The sequence below is a fragment of the Mesoplodon densirostris genome, chromosome 13, assembly GCF_025265405.1.
Source record: "Mesoplodon densirostris isolate mMesDen1 chromosome 13, mMesDen1 primary haplotype, whole genome shotgun sequence".
NCBI classification, from domain to species: Eukaryota; Metazoa; Chordata; class Mammalia; order Artiodactyla; family Ziphiidae; genus Mesoplodon; species Mesoplodon densirostris.
Window position 1 is genome coordinate 3,966,795 of NC_082673.1, and position 14,230 is coordinate 3,981,024.

The 14,230-nt window shown below is 54.2% G+C and overlaps 1 protein-coding gene and 1 long non-coding RNA gene across 4 annotated transcripts in view; both read left to right on the top strand.

Moving 5' to 3' along the window:
• The first annotated feature begins 318 nt into the window (after positions 1 to 318).
• On the top strand, positions 319 to 2,723 carry SOX17 (SRY-box transcription factor 17). Its single transcript, XM_060115886.1, has 2 exons — positions 319 to 824; positions 1,411 to 2,723. The coding sequence occupies exons 1-2, from the start codon at positions 518 to 520 to the stop codon at positions 2,337 to 2,339; spliced, it is 1,236 nt and encodes a 411-aa protein (XP_059971869.1). The 5' UTR covers positions 319 to 517; the 3' UTR covers positions 2,340 to 2,723.
• Positions 2,724 to 9,830: 7,107 nt separating this feature from the next.
• LOC132500987 (uncharacterized) overlaps positions 9,831 to 14,230 on the top strand; it is a 68,793-nt gene continuing 64,393 nt past the window's right edge. For all 3 annotated transcript variants that reach the window (XR_009534105.1, XR_009534106.1, XR_009534107.1), the window contains exon 1: positions 9,831 to 9,916. This is a non-coding gene — a long non-coding RNA (uncharacterized LOC132500987). The remainder of the gene's footprint in view (positions 9,917 to 14,230) is intronic.

Sequence of the window (14,230 nt, forward strand, 5' to 3'; positions counted from 1 at the left end):
TCCGAACTGCCGGGGGCCAAGTGCTTCTGTGCAGCAGTGCGATGAGCACCCGGGAAAGTTTTTCAGAAGTCCCCCTTCCCGGGTCGGAGAGGACGTGGCGCCTAAGCCCGGCTCCAGCCAGTTTTCCCGGGGGCAGGTGTAGCCCTGGGCGCGGGGTCGGGGCGGGGGAGGGGAAAGGGCGGGCGTGGGGTTGAGCTAGGACTTGGGACTTGGGCGGCGAGCTGGGCGTGGGCCTAGCGACGCCGGCCCGGCCCGCCCCCGTCGCTCCATTGGCCACGTCTGTGCAGAAAAGGCCCCGCGGCCTAAGGGCGCCCGCAGTGTCACTGGGCCGGCAGGGACGCTGGCTGCGCCGGGGCTGCGATCTGCCAGGGACGCCGGCGGCGGGGTCGGGCCGGGGGGCGCGAGCGGCCCGCGGGGCATCTCCCTCTCTCGCTCCCCACCCCCTCCCTCCCCCCCGGTCGGGGGAGGCGGCGTGTCCGGCGGAGGGTCGCGGGGCGCGGGTCAGGGCTGGAGCGCCATGAGCAGCCCGGATGCGGGGTACGCCAGTGACGAGCAGAGCCAGCCCCGGAGCGCGCTGCCCGCCGTGATGGCCGGGCTGGGCCCCTGCCCCTGGGCCGAGTCGCTGAGTCCCCTCGGGGACATGAAGATGAAGGGCGAGGCGGCGGCGAGCAGCGGGGCGCCGGCCGGGACGGCGGGCCGAGCCAAGGGCGAGTCTCGCATCCGGCGGCCGATGAACGCCTTCATGGTGTGGGCGAAGGACGAACGCAAGCGCCTGGCGCAGCAGAACCCGGACCTGCACAACGCCGAGCTGAGCAAGATGCTGGGTGAGTCCGAGCCCGGGACCCAGAGAGTGCGAATCGTGGAGCCGCTTCCTTGAGCCTCACGGGGTGTGGGCCTCGCGCCGGAGGAGGCCGGGGGTGCGCGGCCGCCACGTCCTTCCCTGGGGCCCTCGGTCCCTTCCCGCTTCCCGCTCTCCGAGTCTCCGAACGGCTTTGGGCCTCGGCGCCCGGCTTCCCCGGGTGGCCGGGGCGCGGGTCCAGCGGCTCCGGGAGGCGGCTTCCCCGCGCGTCGGAGTGGCGGCGAGGGCACCCTGGCGCGGAGCTGGCTTGGTCGCGCCCGTCCCCCCGACTCCTCGCCCGGGTGGGGACGCTCTCGGTTCCTCGGACGACCGCGAGCGGATGAGCGGGAAGCCGCTTCTAGGAGGCGACAGGAAGGCACCCGAGGCCTCGCGTCTTCCCCGAGTGCTCGGCCTCCGCAGGCCCAGCGTTCACCTTCACCTGGACCCCTTCCCCTCCCTGCCCGGGCTGCACAATCCGAGGTCGGAGGCGGGGGCGGTGGGTCCAGCTGGGGCCCGGGAGCGGGGCTCCGACCCTAAGCCCGCGCGCCTCTCCACCTCCCGCGCTCCCGCAGGCAAGTCCTGGAAGGCGCTGACGCTGGCGGAGAAGCGGCCCTTCGTGGAGGAGGCCGAGCGGCTGCGCGTGCAGCACATGCAGGACCACCCGAACTACAAGTACCGGCCGCGGCGGCGCAAGCAGGTGAAGCGGCTGAAGCGGGTGGAGGGCGGCTTCCTTCACGGCCTCGCCGAGCCGCCGGCGGCCGCGCTGGGCCCCGAGGGCGGCCGCGTGGCCATGGACGGTCTGGGCCTGCCCTTCCCCGAGCAGGGCTTCCCCGCGGGCCCGCCGCTGCTGCCCCCGCACATGGGCGGCCACTACCGCGACTGCCAGGCTCTGGGCGCGCCCCCGCTCGACGGCTACCCGCTGCCCACGCCAGACACGTCCCCGCTGGACGGCGTGGAGCCCGACCCCGCCTTCTTCGCCGCGCCGCTGCCCGGGGACTGTCCGGCCGCCGGGCCCTACAGCTACGCGCAGGCCGCGGACTACGCGGGGCCCCCGGAGCCGCCCGCCGCCGGGCCCCTGCACGCCCGGCTCGGCCCGGAGCCCGCGGGCCCCGCGATGCCGGGCCTCCTGGCGCCCCCCAGCGCCCTGCACATGTACTACGGCGCGATGGGCTCGCCGGCGGCGGCGGCGGCGGCGGGCGGCGGGCGCGGCTTCCAGATGCCGCCGCAGCCGCCCCCGCCGGGCCCGGGGCAGCCGTCGCCGCCGCCCGAGGCGCTTCCCTGCCGGGACGGCGCGGACCCCGGCCAGCCGGCCGAGCTCCTCGGGGAGGTGGACCGCACGGAATTCGAACAGTACCTGCACTTTGTGTGCAAGCCCGAGATGGGGCTCCCCTACCAGGGACACGACTCCGGCGTGAATCTGGCGGACAGCCACGGGGCCATCTCCTCGGTGGTGTCCGACGCCAGCTCCGCGGTGTATTACTGCAACTACCCCGACGTCTGACGGGTCCCCTCCGACCCAGCCTGCAGGCCAGAAGCACAAACAGTGTTACACACTTCCTGGAGGAGCTAAGGAAATCCTCAGCCTCATGTCGTGTCATGTTGTTTTGAAGTTGCCTTGGCGTATAATTTATGGTAATTTATTTTGTCTGCCACTCGAACACTTGGGGAGAGAAAAATGTGAGGTGGTGTTTGAAGATTGGTTCAGACACTTGTTTCCCACAGTTGCGTTGTCAAAACCCCATTTCCAAGTTCAAGTTCACCAGTTTTCAGTGGGTCCCGGAACAACTCGCTCCGTTTCCCGAAGCTTTATTGATCTAAGAAATTTTATGCCGGGTGTGTTCTTTCAATCTTAAAAATAAATAAACAAATAAAATCTGGAATCCTACTTTTTCAGTCTGCTAGCGCCTCTGTCACAAAACCCAATGTTTGTGATCAATGTTAAGTATTTAATAGAATTAGAAATATTTTTAATGATGACACTAAGTATATAGTCACTGTAAACCTCTCATTCTCCTGTAAGAGTAGACTTGAATGCCTTGAAGGAGAAGCCCTCAGATGAACATTTGGGCGTCCCAGATTGTCTTTGCTAGGGGAAAAGAAAACCTCACAGAATGAGCCTGCTGTGCATTTCAAGTGATCCTGGTTCCTACAAAGTAAATCGTTAACACTCTAAATATTTTCAATTTTAGTATATCATTTTCTAAATCAGAGGAGAACATCCAGGTAATTTCGGTTTTCTTGTTGAATCTTGAGATCTGACTAAAGAAGCTTTTGGATTGTCTTTTTTTCTTGTCTGTATTTCACCAAGAGTCTTCAAACTCCCTCTCGACACTGAACTCACCAGTCATCACACATCTACACCTTGGGAAGTAGTGTTGCTGGGTTTAAAATAATTTGAAGGAGTCACAGGAACTAATCAAAATAAAATGTGCATTGTGACCTCAACTGTTAATGAAACTTAGCAGCTATCATTTCAATGTGATATTTTGCTATAAACTGCGTACAGGGTCCACTGCAGGTCCTGGCACCAGCAGTTCTTAAGCTTGGCGGTGGGGGCTGGGGATCCAGGGATGATTTGCAGGCAGTGTGCTTTACAAATGCAGCTATAGCTGCAGTCCTAGGGCATCACTATCCTGCCCTTACAGGGAAGAAACTGAGTCACAGGTTGTGAAGCAGGTCAGCCTTGCTCGCTGCTGCAGCGCTAATTGCTGTGGCCCTTCCCATCACACTTTGCAGATGAGACATAAATGGATGGGTACAGACGACCTGTAATGGGCATTTCTTGGGCCAGGGGTTTCATCAGTGCCATTTGGTACTGAATTTGAGCCTGATCGAGCCTGTGAGATTAGGTGCAATTCTCCCCGTTTTGCAAGTGAGGCAAGGAGGCGCAGAGCCCTCACCTGCCGTGTACACATGGTGAAAGCCTGGTGTTGCAAGTTCTGACAACACAGTCGTTCACATTTGTGCAGGGTGTACCCGTGGGCACTGGGAGAACTTGCATTCTGGTGGTGAGAAGCTGTCTCATTCTCCATGCTGATAAATGCTATAGAGACAAGGAAGGGGAAGGAAGATGGCTTCAAGCATTTATCTTGAGGGTTATCTGAGCTGACATGGTTGGCTGGATTCTCTTGAAGAATGGCAGGGCGTGTTTTTTTTTTTTTTTTTTTTTTTTTTTACAAAGGGTTCTGGGGTGCTGGGAACGTTCAGGATGAAGGTTTCGGTGAGGAAAGGTAAGTCTATTTTGATAGGCGTAACAGAGGTTACCTTAAACATTTGAAATGAAAACGTTCACTCCAGGTTCTGGCTATCCTCCAATCCAGTTTCTTTGCCTCTGGTACCCTAGCCTTTTCCACTCTCTCTTCCTCTGACCCCAGACAGGTTCTGCTTCCTACATTCCTGGTGGGTAACGTGAGCAGAGGTACCTCCCTCACTCAGGTTCAAGGCTGTGTCTCCAGTTCAGATCACACCAGGCACTTCAGTGCATACGTGGTTGTGGCCCAAGGGGACTCCGTTGTATCCTCTGCTGCTGCCCCTCCAGAAAGTTAAGAAGATATGAAGTTCCCCAGGGGTCCAGTGGTGAAGACTCCGCGCTTCCACTGCAGGGGGCACAGGTTCGATACCTGGTCGGGGAAGTTCTGAGTGCCAGTGCAGTGCGGCCAAAAATAAAATAATTCAGAAGATACACAGGGTAAAGCGGAAAGGAGAAAAGCAAGTGCTTGGGGGAAGAAGTCCTGTGACGTTACATTCTTAACTGCTCACCAGGGACCTGTCAAATAACGAGGGAAAATAAGAGCTAAAATTGTTCAGCATTTCCAATGCCTTTAACCCCCCAGTGGAGGGAAATTAGTCCTCACAATAATTCTTGGAGGCAGAGACATGTCGTCCATCTCTTGTTTTTCCTCAAGCGGACTCAGGTGAAGCGACCTCAGGTACCAGCTAGTGAATGATTTTTGGTTTACCTTGGAAACAAATACATAGAAGATCCATTGCTTTCCCCCCATCTCTACTTCCGAGATACTTTAGAAGTATGTCAGGAGGTAGAAATCAGGGCAGCTCTCCTGAGTTGTAAGCACTCTTAGTTGTCATGCTTATTTGAATTCGCCTTAGATGATAGTCTTCGGAAAGCTAGGAATGCCCTCCCAGGGAGCACACACACGCACATGTGCAATATTTTAGACATAGTTTTAGGCAATTCATGATTCCTCATAACTCATCCAAAGTTTGTAGGAATCCGAAGCCCTCAGGTTTAGAAGCGCTGATGGAGAAGGTTTGTTGGGAAGCATGGCACCCAAGCATTGTAGCAAAAAGGTAGTTTCCCTTTATTTGAAAACACAAGGGGACATCTCAAGAATCCTCTCACGTTACTGAGTTGAATCAAGGAACGCAGGGTTGTGTCCCTCTCACAAAGGCAACTGTGATGCCCTGCCAGATGAAGATACGGTCTTTTCCTTTGTGCAGTGTGGTGGGTGGTGGCTTATCTCCCTACCTTGGGTATTTACATCCTTGTATCAACTCCTCCCACACTTAATCTGGGTTGGACTTGCTACGCTAACCCAATAGAATGCAATCGAAGTGAGGCTGTGCAGGCAACCAGGACCAACCCTCAGGAAGCCCAGGCAGAGTCCCTTTCTTGTACTCCCAAGAGCCCTGAGCTACTGTATAGCAAGTCCAGCTACCAAGGTGGTGAGACCACGTGCAGAGACCACTCGCCTGCCTGCGAAGGGAGGGCTCCCATCTCCTGCGACCATCCTGTCGACTGGAACGCAGGAGAGGCCAGAAGAACAGATGCCCAGACGAGCGCAGGCAATTCACAGGTGGGAGAGATTAAAAAAAAAAAAAAAAGTTGTTGTAAACCGGGAAGTACTGGGGAGCTTTGTTAACTTAGCAACAGGTTATTGACATGGGTTTTACCCTAAATGACCCTTTCTTATTTTGAAGTATAGGAACGTGGGCACTGGCGGAAAAATCAGGAAAAGAGTTTTGGGTCCTGTCAAATATATCAATAGTTTTTAAAGTGAGGGACAGAATGTCAGACTTGACTCAGGTTGGATGACCGTGGTGTCACCAGATGCGTAGACTCCTCTCCTCAAGCAGACGTGGATGAAGTGACCACAGGTACCAGCTGGTGACTGATCTTTTAAAAAGATTAAATTTCTCTCAATTTTTAATGGTTTCCTTTTGGGCACAAATACATAAAGGATACACTGCTTCCCCTGCTCCCTCCCACCCCATCTTTACTTCGGAGGTACCTGAGAAGTGTGTCATGAGGCAGGAATCCAACCATTTCATGGGCTGAGATATCCAGATTGGGTGCCAGCAGAGAGTCTACACACCTTTGAGGGACCCAGAAAAAGACGACGGTATTTTCTTTCCCACCGAGATACTGCCTGATCTCTATTAAAGCTACCAGGGCAGGTCTGATAAGCTACAAATAAACGTGTAAGCTCCTTATACAAGCAGCTACGAGACAATATCCCACTGAAACTATTTCCTTTACCTCTTATTCTTATCTCAGAAGATGACTGCACCTTTCATCTGAATCACACTGCAAAAGACTTCAGCTTCTTCTGTACATTTATGCTGATGTCAGGAAAAGCACATACAAGCAAAAGGAATTCAGAGAAAATGGAGTGGGTGCTATGAACCAAAAGGTATCATTGCTGTCTGACGTTCTTAAATGTCCCATTTCGTTTTGTTTTTAATACTCAGAGCTGTGCCGGTCACATAATAGATGTTCAACATTCCCTTCCTCCTATTCCCCTTTGATTTGTTTTGACAACATTGGCTGGGTGAGAGAGATTTTACATCCATTATTTCAGCATAGATTTTTTTCTTCCTGCTTACGAGGTGCTTCCTTCTGAATCCTGAATATTCACTCATCTGAGAAAAAGTGGCTTTGGTGTCCCTGACCACCCAGGTGGAGTAGGATGTGGAATATTCTGCTCATTCCTCCAGGGGATGAACCTGTGGCCTAAAGAACATTCCTTGGGTCCCCTGACCTGGGATCAAGCTGCATCTCCTTAATTTTTCACTGTAACACCTACCCCGACCTTCCCTCTAGTGAGAAAGTTGTGTGCTTTCTCCTGAATCATTAGACAGCTGCGTGTGAATCAATTTGCACCGTCCCCCTTACACAAACACTGAACCCTCACCACTGGCAATTCTCCCAGCTTTATTCAAGATTCTGGATATTAAAAATTCTTAGGGCAGTACAAAATAGTGTTTAAATAATAAAACAATACTTCTTAGCAAAATACAAAATTTCTTAGCACTAGTATACAGCAAGTGCTAAAGAAGTTGTTGCTACTATATTAATAATGTTCTTTAATGTAAACGTTCTCTGAAGCTCAGGTCCAAACAACAGTTTGGTTGAATAAAAAAAAAAATTAATCTTATTCTTGCTGAAGACAGTTTAGCTTTGAGGATCTTCTTTCCACTTTAGCCAAAGTCTCGAACGCTTTGTCAGGGTCGAAATCATAACAAGTATTCCCCAAGCTGATGTTGCTCAAAAAGATGATCTGTGAAGTTACACTCTGTGTGGAGATTCAGATGAGTATCAGTAAGTTGCAGTAGCCTTGCTGTGGACCCCGTTTTCTACAGGGTCATGGGCAGTGCCCTCGCACATACCTGATCTCTTGTTAGGCAAGGAAAAGAATGGTTAGCAGTGTTCTGGTTTGTCTGATCCCTGTGGCCACAAGGAGTGCCCCAGGGGACAAGGACTGTCTCTTCACTTTGTGTCACCTGACCTGGCACCCAGTAAGTGCTCAGAAATGGACTAACTGACTTGGTACCTCAGTTGAAAACCTCAGTTTTCCGAAGGAACTGGGAGTTCCTGCTTTGTCGCTCTTCTATTTGAGACAGTCCCCAATGGCTAGAACTCCTTCCTCTTGAATATGTGTCAGGACAGCGGACTCAACACAGAGCATAAGCTATTGGAGCAGGGCAGAGAATGACTGGATACGAGGTAGTGCTCCAGAAGGAGAAGACTCTACATTTTGAGTCAGAAGTACCCCCTGGCTCAGCAACAGATCATTGTGAGTTTGGAAAAGGCACTAATCTTTTCTGGTCTCTGGTCTGCTCATCTGTAAAAAGTAGGGGGAATGATAAGAGCCTTGTCTCCCTCACTGGATCGCGTTGTAGTGATGAATGAGATGGTATTTAAGGATGGCTTCAGGGCCGCAGGAAGCGCTCTCTTCTCTCTCCCCTCTCGACCTTTTGATTTTATGTATCTCTGTCTTTCCCAGCAGACTTGGGGGATTTAATTTCGTTATCCCACTGGGAAAGAGAAACAACAGTAACTCGCTTTCCCTGGTGCTTTTGCTTAGTGGATGGAACATTTCCCAGTCTTTTAAGTTTGCCCATATGAGCTGGAAACCTAGACCATCTGTGTTTCACTCCAAGCTTTGGGCAGCTCAGCCTCTCTGATTATAAAATGAGAATAGAAATAATTGTCACTTGAAGAAGAGCTTTGTACAGAATGCCTCAATTCACATGAACTCCCATTTGGCATGAAAATCTCAAGGTCTTTATAAAGGGACAGTTCACTGGGACATACTGAGCTCAATGTCAAGTCTGCTAATACTCACATTTCAGTCCAGCCCTTTTCCCCACCAGTCATAGTTTCTCAAGTCCTGAATCACATTTCCATGTCATTTACTTTTTAAGGACTGAACAGGGTTGGAATTCTTGAGGATGAATAAGCAGAATGGAATGGGGGAGGGCCGCACATGAAGAAATAAATTCTGGCTTTCAGCAGTTCCAAGTAATGTTGAAACTTCATACCCGGGACTTTGAATCACTCACTCTTCAGAAGTTATTTCCCCAGGGCAGTGGTGGAGGGGGTGAAGAGAAGAAAATTCTGACACAGACATGAAATGAAGAGACAGTTTTATAGGTGTTCCCTACATAGTGGATTCTTCTGCTTATTTTAAGAAATCTGGATGTTTGAAAACAATACTTGGGATCGTAGGTGCACACCCCCCCAAAAAATATTAAACTGCAAAGGGAGACTACAGGAGGGAGAAATAAAATAGAAAAACAAGTTCGTTGTTTCAGTAAAAGGACTGTGGGTATGGGAAGTGTATGGTTTTATTTATTCGTTTAAAATAATTTAAAAATTTAAAATGATGTGCATGCTTACAAAAAGAAAAAAAAAAAAAGAACACAACAACAAGAGCAACGTTCCAGAGGGGCTTGTAATATAAACTAAGAGCTGTAGGAAGATCTCGTCCCTCCCCAGCCCCCCTTCCACGTGTTAGTCAATCCCCCTGCCCCTCTTTTGCTCGAACTGGGCTTTACCTACACTAATAACTGTTCCTCTGGCAGTTCATTAATTAACATGCCTGCGAGGCTAATTCCATATTTATCAGTATTAGACACTGACTTCCTGCTATAATAGCCAAGTACGTCCTGCGTTCCTTCGAACGTAATGCTAGTTACAGCCTTACGTCCATTTCTTCTATTGATTACCGCTGCCTTCTACAGTACTGGGATAACACACCCTTTTTCTTGTTTCATCGCTAAGGCTGGAAGCCTTGACTCCCCACTGTGAAATGTGAGGATACCGGTGCCCCCATCTTTCCCAGGAGCTCCCCTCTCTCCGGCGGAGGTGGATATTTTGGGATAAATTTTCTGGGTGTGGCGGGTGAAGGGAGCAGATGGAAGAGTGATGCACGTGTTATTACAAGGAACAGCATCCGCTTCACGGCATTTCAATCAATCCCAGACAATCCGGACTGCGTCCCACCGTGGTTGTGATTTTTAGGCTCGGTCTCCTCTTACACCCATTAGGAAAGAGAAGTAGTGTCCCTAAACCTTTACACAAAGAAAAAATAAGATCGTGTCAAGGGGCAAACGCTAAACTCGGCTGTCGGTTTCCACGCCCACCTCCACCCTCCGCCGCGCGCGGGTCCAGGTCCCGGGAGGCGGCGACGAGTCCCTCCCGCGCGGGCGTCTCCGGGCCCAGAAGGCGCTGGAAGCCGAGGGCGCCGCGCTCCCCTCTCCGGGAACCGCGCTCCGGCTGCTACTAATTCAGGGGAGGATGTCAACCAGACTCTGCAGTGACTTGCAACTTAGAAGGTAAAAAGCTCTTAGGTTTGGTGCGGGTGGAGGAGAGTACGGCCACCCTGGTGACTGGGACAGAAAGACCGCGACGTCGTGCGCTCGCTTCGAGGCGTTTCGCGCCCGTGACTTTGCGCCCCGGTGCCCGCCCAGCGCCGGTGTGCGCGGCCCGGGGCGAATCGGGCTCGAAGGGTTTCCCTTTTGTATAGTTCAGGAGATGGCCTGCCGCGCGGGGACCTCAGAAGTTCCAAACGTGACGTCCAGGACTGACTCTCCTCCGAGGCGGGGAGGGCATTTGGGTCTCGGCCTGTGACCTTCTGCCGGGGAGAAAGTAAACCCGTAACCTTGCGCCGCGCCCTAGTGAGCTGTGGCCGCGCGGCGCGGCGCCCGGCGCCCGGGTTCTCGGCCTCGCGGGTGCAGCCGGCGGCGGGAGCAGGGCTTCTCGAAGGGCCACGTCTGTGCGATAAAGGCCCCCAGGCCCGGGGGCATCCGCGGTGTCACTGAGCCGGCGGGGGCGCTGGCTTCGCCGCGGGCTGGGGCCGAGGGACAGGGTCCGGCCGCGGGGAGCGAGCGGCCCGCGGGGCATCTCCCTCCCCACCCCGTCCCGTCGGTCGCGGGGGGAGGCGGCGTGTCCGGTGGAGGGTCCCGGGGCGCCGGGTAGGGCTGGAGCGCCATGAGCAGCCCGGAAGCGGGGTACGCCAGGGACGAGCAGAGCCAGCCCCGGAGCGCGCTGCCCGCCGTGACCACCAGGCTGAGACTCCTCGGGGACGTGAAGGTGAGGGGCGAGGCGGCGGCGGGCGGCGGGACGCGGTCCTGGGGCCTCGGGCCGAGCTGAGGGCGAGTCTCCATCCGGCATCTTCGAGGTGTGGCTAAGGCGGAGCGCGGGCTGCTGGCGTGGGGACCCGGGCCCGCAGGGCACGGAGCTGCGCCGGCCGCCCGGGGAGGCGCCGGGAACGCAGGAGGGAGCGAGGGGAGGCGGCTTCTGCGGGGGAAAGGCCGGGCTCGGAGAAATCCGCGTGGGTTGACCACCGCTTGGGTCCGTGGCTCTACCTCTGAGAACTCGCTTGTGCCGCGAATTTTACACGTAGGGAAACAACTGGCAGGTGCAGAATCGTCTTGGAGGCGCGAGATGAAATTAGGCCCAAGATCAAACTGTTCACCATCTCCAGGTGTACATGAGAAAGAATACAAAATTTTGCGGTCTTGGGAAAGGTTTTAAAGGTGTCCTCTAATCAGGCAAGGTTCTGTACAAAAGAAAACTCGAACGCTTTTATTCCAAGTTTTCAAACAGGGAGCTGATTCCTTCTTTATTTTTTCAGGGAAGAAATTTAGAGACTTAGATAAGACTGCCGATCATTAACAAAGCTGGAAATGCATTCAACAGTACCTTTCAGAAAAACGTGCAAAGCTTTAAATTTCAAGTGATACAGGCTTCTGTCTTGAGGTCTGTTTTCGATGCTGAAGTTGGTGTTTGAAAAGCCAGGAGACGTGGCCTCTAGTTGTGAGGGGTTCAAGCTCATTCTGCTTTCAGTCTTCCGAAGTTGAGGGAGAGTTGGCTTTTCTTTTCTTTTTTAAAGAAGGAATAAAATGGCCAGGCTTTATTTTCATCTTACCGATGCAAAATCATTTGTCTCCTGCGTAAATAGCGTCATTAAAAATTTTAATTTCCTCTTTGTTTCATAAAAAAATTTAAGCAGAACATCAAGGGAAAACTAGTGACCGCTTCCCAGTCCTGTTTTCCCTTGCACTCGTTTTCTCTGCATACACAATCATAAAGACTCGCAGGGTTTCCTCTCCCCTCCACCCCCACTAAGTGGGATCACATTTCCCTACTAGTCTGCAGCTTGCCTTTTCAGATTTATTTATGTATGGTGTTCCTGTGCTCCTAGAAGCTGAGCCTCTGTTTACCTGGTTGATGGTCTTCTCCGCTCTTCTGCGGTGTCAGGCCCACTTGTCCCGTCTCCAGTCCCATGTAAGTTTGTATGTTGGCTAATCCTTTCATGTACAATTACAGTCCTAAGGCTCCCTCACACTCATGCAAAGACTGAGTTTGTGAACATGAACGGAGAGGACCTGCATTTAAAATAGAGCGGACCTGGCCGGTGGGAGAGCACATCTCACCCGAGACGAAAGAGGTAGAAACTGTGCGCGTCCCAGGTGCAATCTTTAACAGGACCGGTTCTTTCCGTATCGGATCCCAGGGGTGCTGGCAGCCCAGCGGTGGATAGAAAACCCCGCCGGCGGTCCTCGCTCCTGGTCACCGTCCCTAAGTTGCCCGCCTTTCTGGGGCAGGGGTTGGCCTGCCGGGGGGGCTTCGTTGGCCCTTCCAGGACCCTAGTATCTCCGTACTGAGCCCGCGTCCCGTGAAGCCGATTCGGTCGCGGTGGGTGAAATCGGCCGCAGCACACACTGGCTGGCGGAGTCCTGGTGTTCCTGGTCAGGCAAAATCGTTAATATTAACCTCCACACGGTCTTCACTCGGATGATGGCGTGTGCGGAGCGCCGCTTTGCCTGCCTCCTGCCGGCTCAAGGGAGGCCCGCGCTCTGAGGGTCCGGGAGCGACTCGTTCCGCAGCTAGGCGGGCGCGGGCGGAGGGGCGGCCTTCCTGGAGGAGGCGGCGCTGCGCTGGGCCCTGCAGGACCGGCCGGGCGACGGGACCGATCCCCCCGTCTCTGCCAGGCTCTGGGCGCGCCCCCGCTCGACGGCTACCCGCTGCCCACGCCCGACACGTCCCCGCTGGACGGCGTGGAGCTCGACCCCGCCTTCTTCGCCGCGCCGCTGCCCGGGGACCGTCCAGCCGCCGAGCCCCTGCACCCGCGGCGGGGCCCGGAGCCCGCGCGCCCCGCAGCCCGCGCGCCCCGCGGTGCCGGGGGCCTCCTGACGCCCCCCAGCGTCCCGCACACGAACTGCGGCGCGATGGGCTCCGGATGCCGCCGCCGCCGCCCCCGCCCCCGCCCGAGGCGCTGCCCGCAGAATCCCCGCGGAGCGCTCAGCTGCGGTGCTGGCTTGAGGGCCTGGGCTCTGTCCTCGGAGTTCCGTTGCCGTCACCGTGAACTACAGCCGTCACAGTCCATGAAACTTTCCTATCTTCCTCAGGATGAACGTTCCGGTAGGAACAAGGGTTAACACTGTTACCACCTCAAAGGAGGCGGCGCAAGACGTGCTCTTCTTCAGTGTACGTACAGCCCACCTTCCCCCATTTTCTGTATATGCACCTTATTCTGACCTGAAAGTGTGATTATTTTTATAAAGTGAAAAATTAATGAACCGGGGTAGAAAGCACTTTTTTCTTCGAAAGTCATCTCATCCCAGTTGGTTTTAAACATTTAACATTTATTGTGTATCTTCTGAATTTCAAATCACTGGTCCTAGACTTTTTGGTTATTGACGCCTGTACATTTGTAAACGAAGCTTAAAAAGATTCTCCGTATATGGAGGTTTTATATTCTTCCGCACAATTAAGTTGCGTCTGTGTCAGTCGGGGTCCCTCAGGAGACAGATGGCATAATTCAAATGCTGAATGGAGAAAGATCAAGGAGAAAACAGAGCGTTTATATAGGGGACTCCGCAGAGACGCTGGCAGCTTCCTAAGTCGGGCAGTAGCTCAGAGCGTCATCCATCAGCTGTGCCTGGGAAGAGGGAGAGGCAGTTACTGGAGCCCAGGGTAATGGTAGCCTTAGGGGTCCTGCCAGCCAGCGGTCTGGCTTGGGGAAGAGGAATGAAGCTAGGCCAGTTAGAGCCCAGCGGGATGGGGCCAGAAAATAGATCCTGGGAAAAAATCCCGTTGCTCTCCCGACTTCCGGATAGTACCTCTCCTTGGCCAGACCTGATTACAGAACTAGAGGTCAGAGGGCCTGTGGATGCTGCCATGGGGAGGGGGCGGCGCCCACGTCTCCTGGGGTAGAAAAGTCTAGGCTTTCCTAGAATCAGCTCCGCAGAAGGGAGTTCAGCACAGCACTTCAGACTGAAGTGGATAAAACTGACTGCCATACTGTGTGTGTGAAATGTAACGGATGGCAGGAAGGCATCTCAGCTAGCTGCTACCGTTCTCAACCTCCGGGATCCCGCTCATGCTGCGGAGGGAGACACCCGGTGGAGTGCAGGCGAAGCCATCGCCATGGGGATAGAGCAGGGCCACCAGGGAACCCACGTTCCAGGCGACAGCACTGAGCCTGAGTGTCCAGGCTCCCGGGAGAGAGTGAGCCAGACCTGTGAACTCTTCAGTTACGTGAGCGGATGCGAGTCGTTTACTGTTTAAGCCCCTTGGTGTTGCTTTTCTTCTCACTTGGAACCCAGGGATTCCTAACACATACCCCGGGGGAAGGCAGGCTG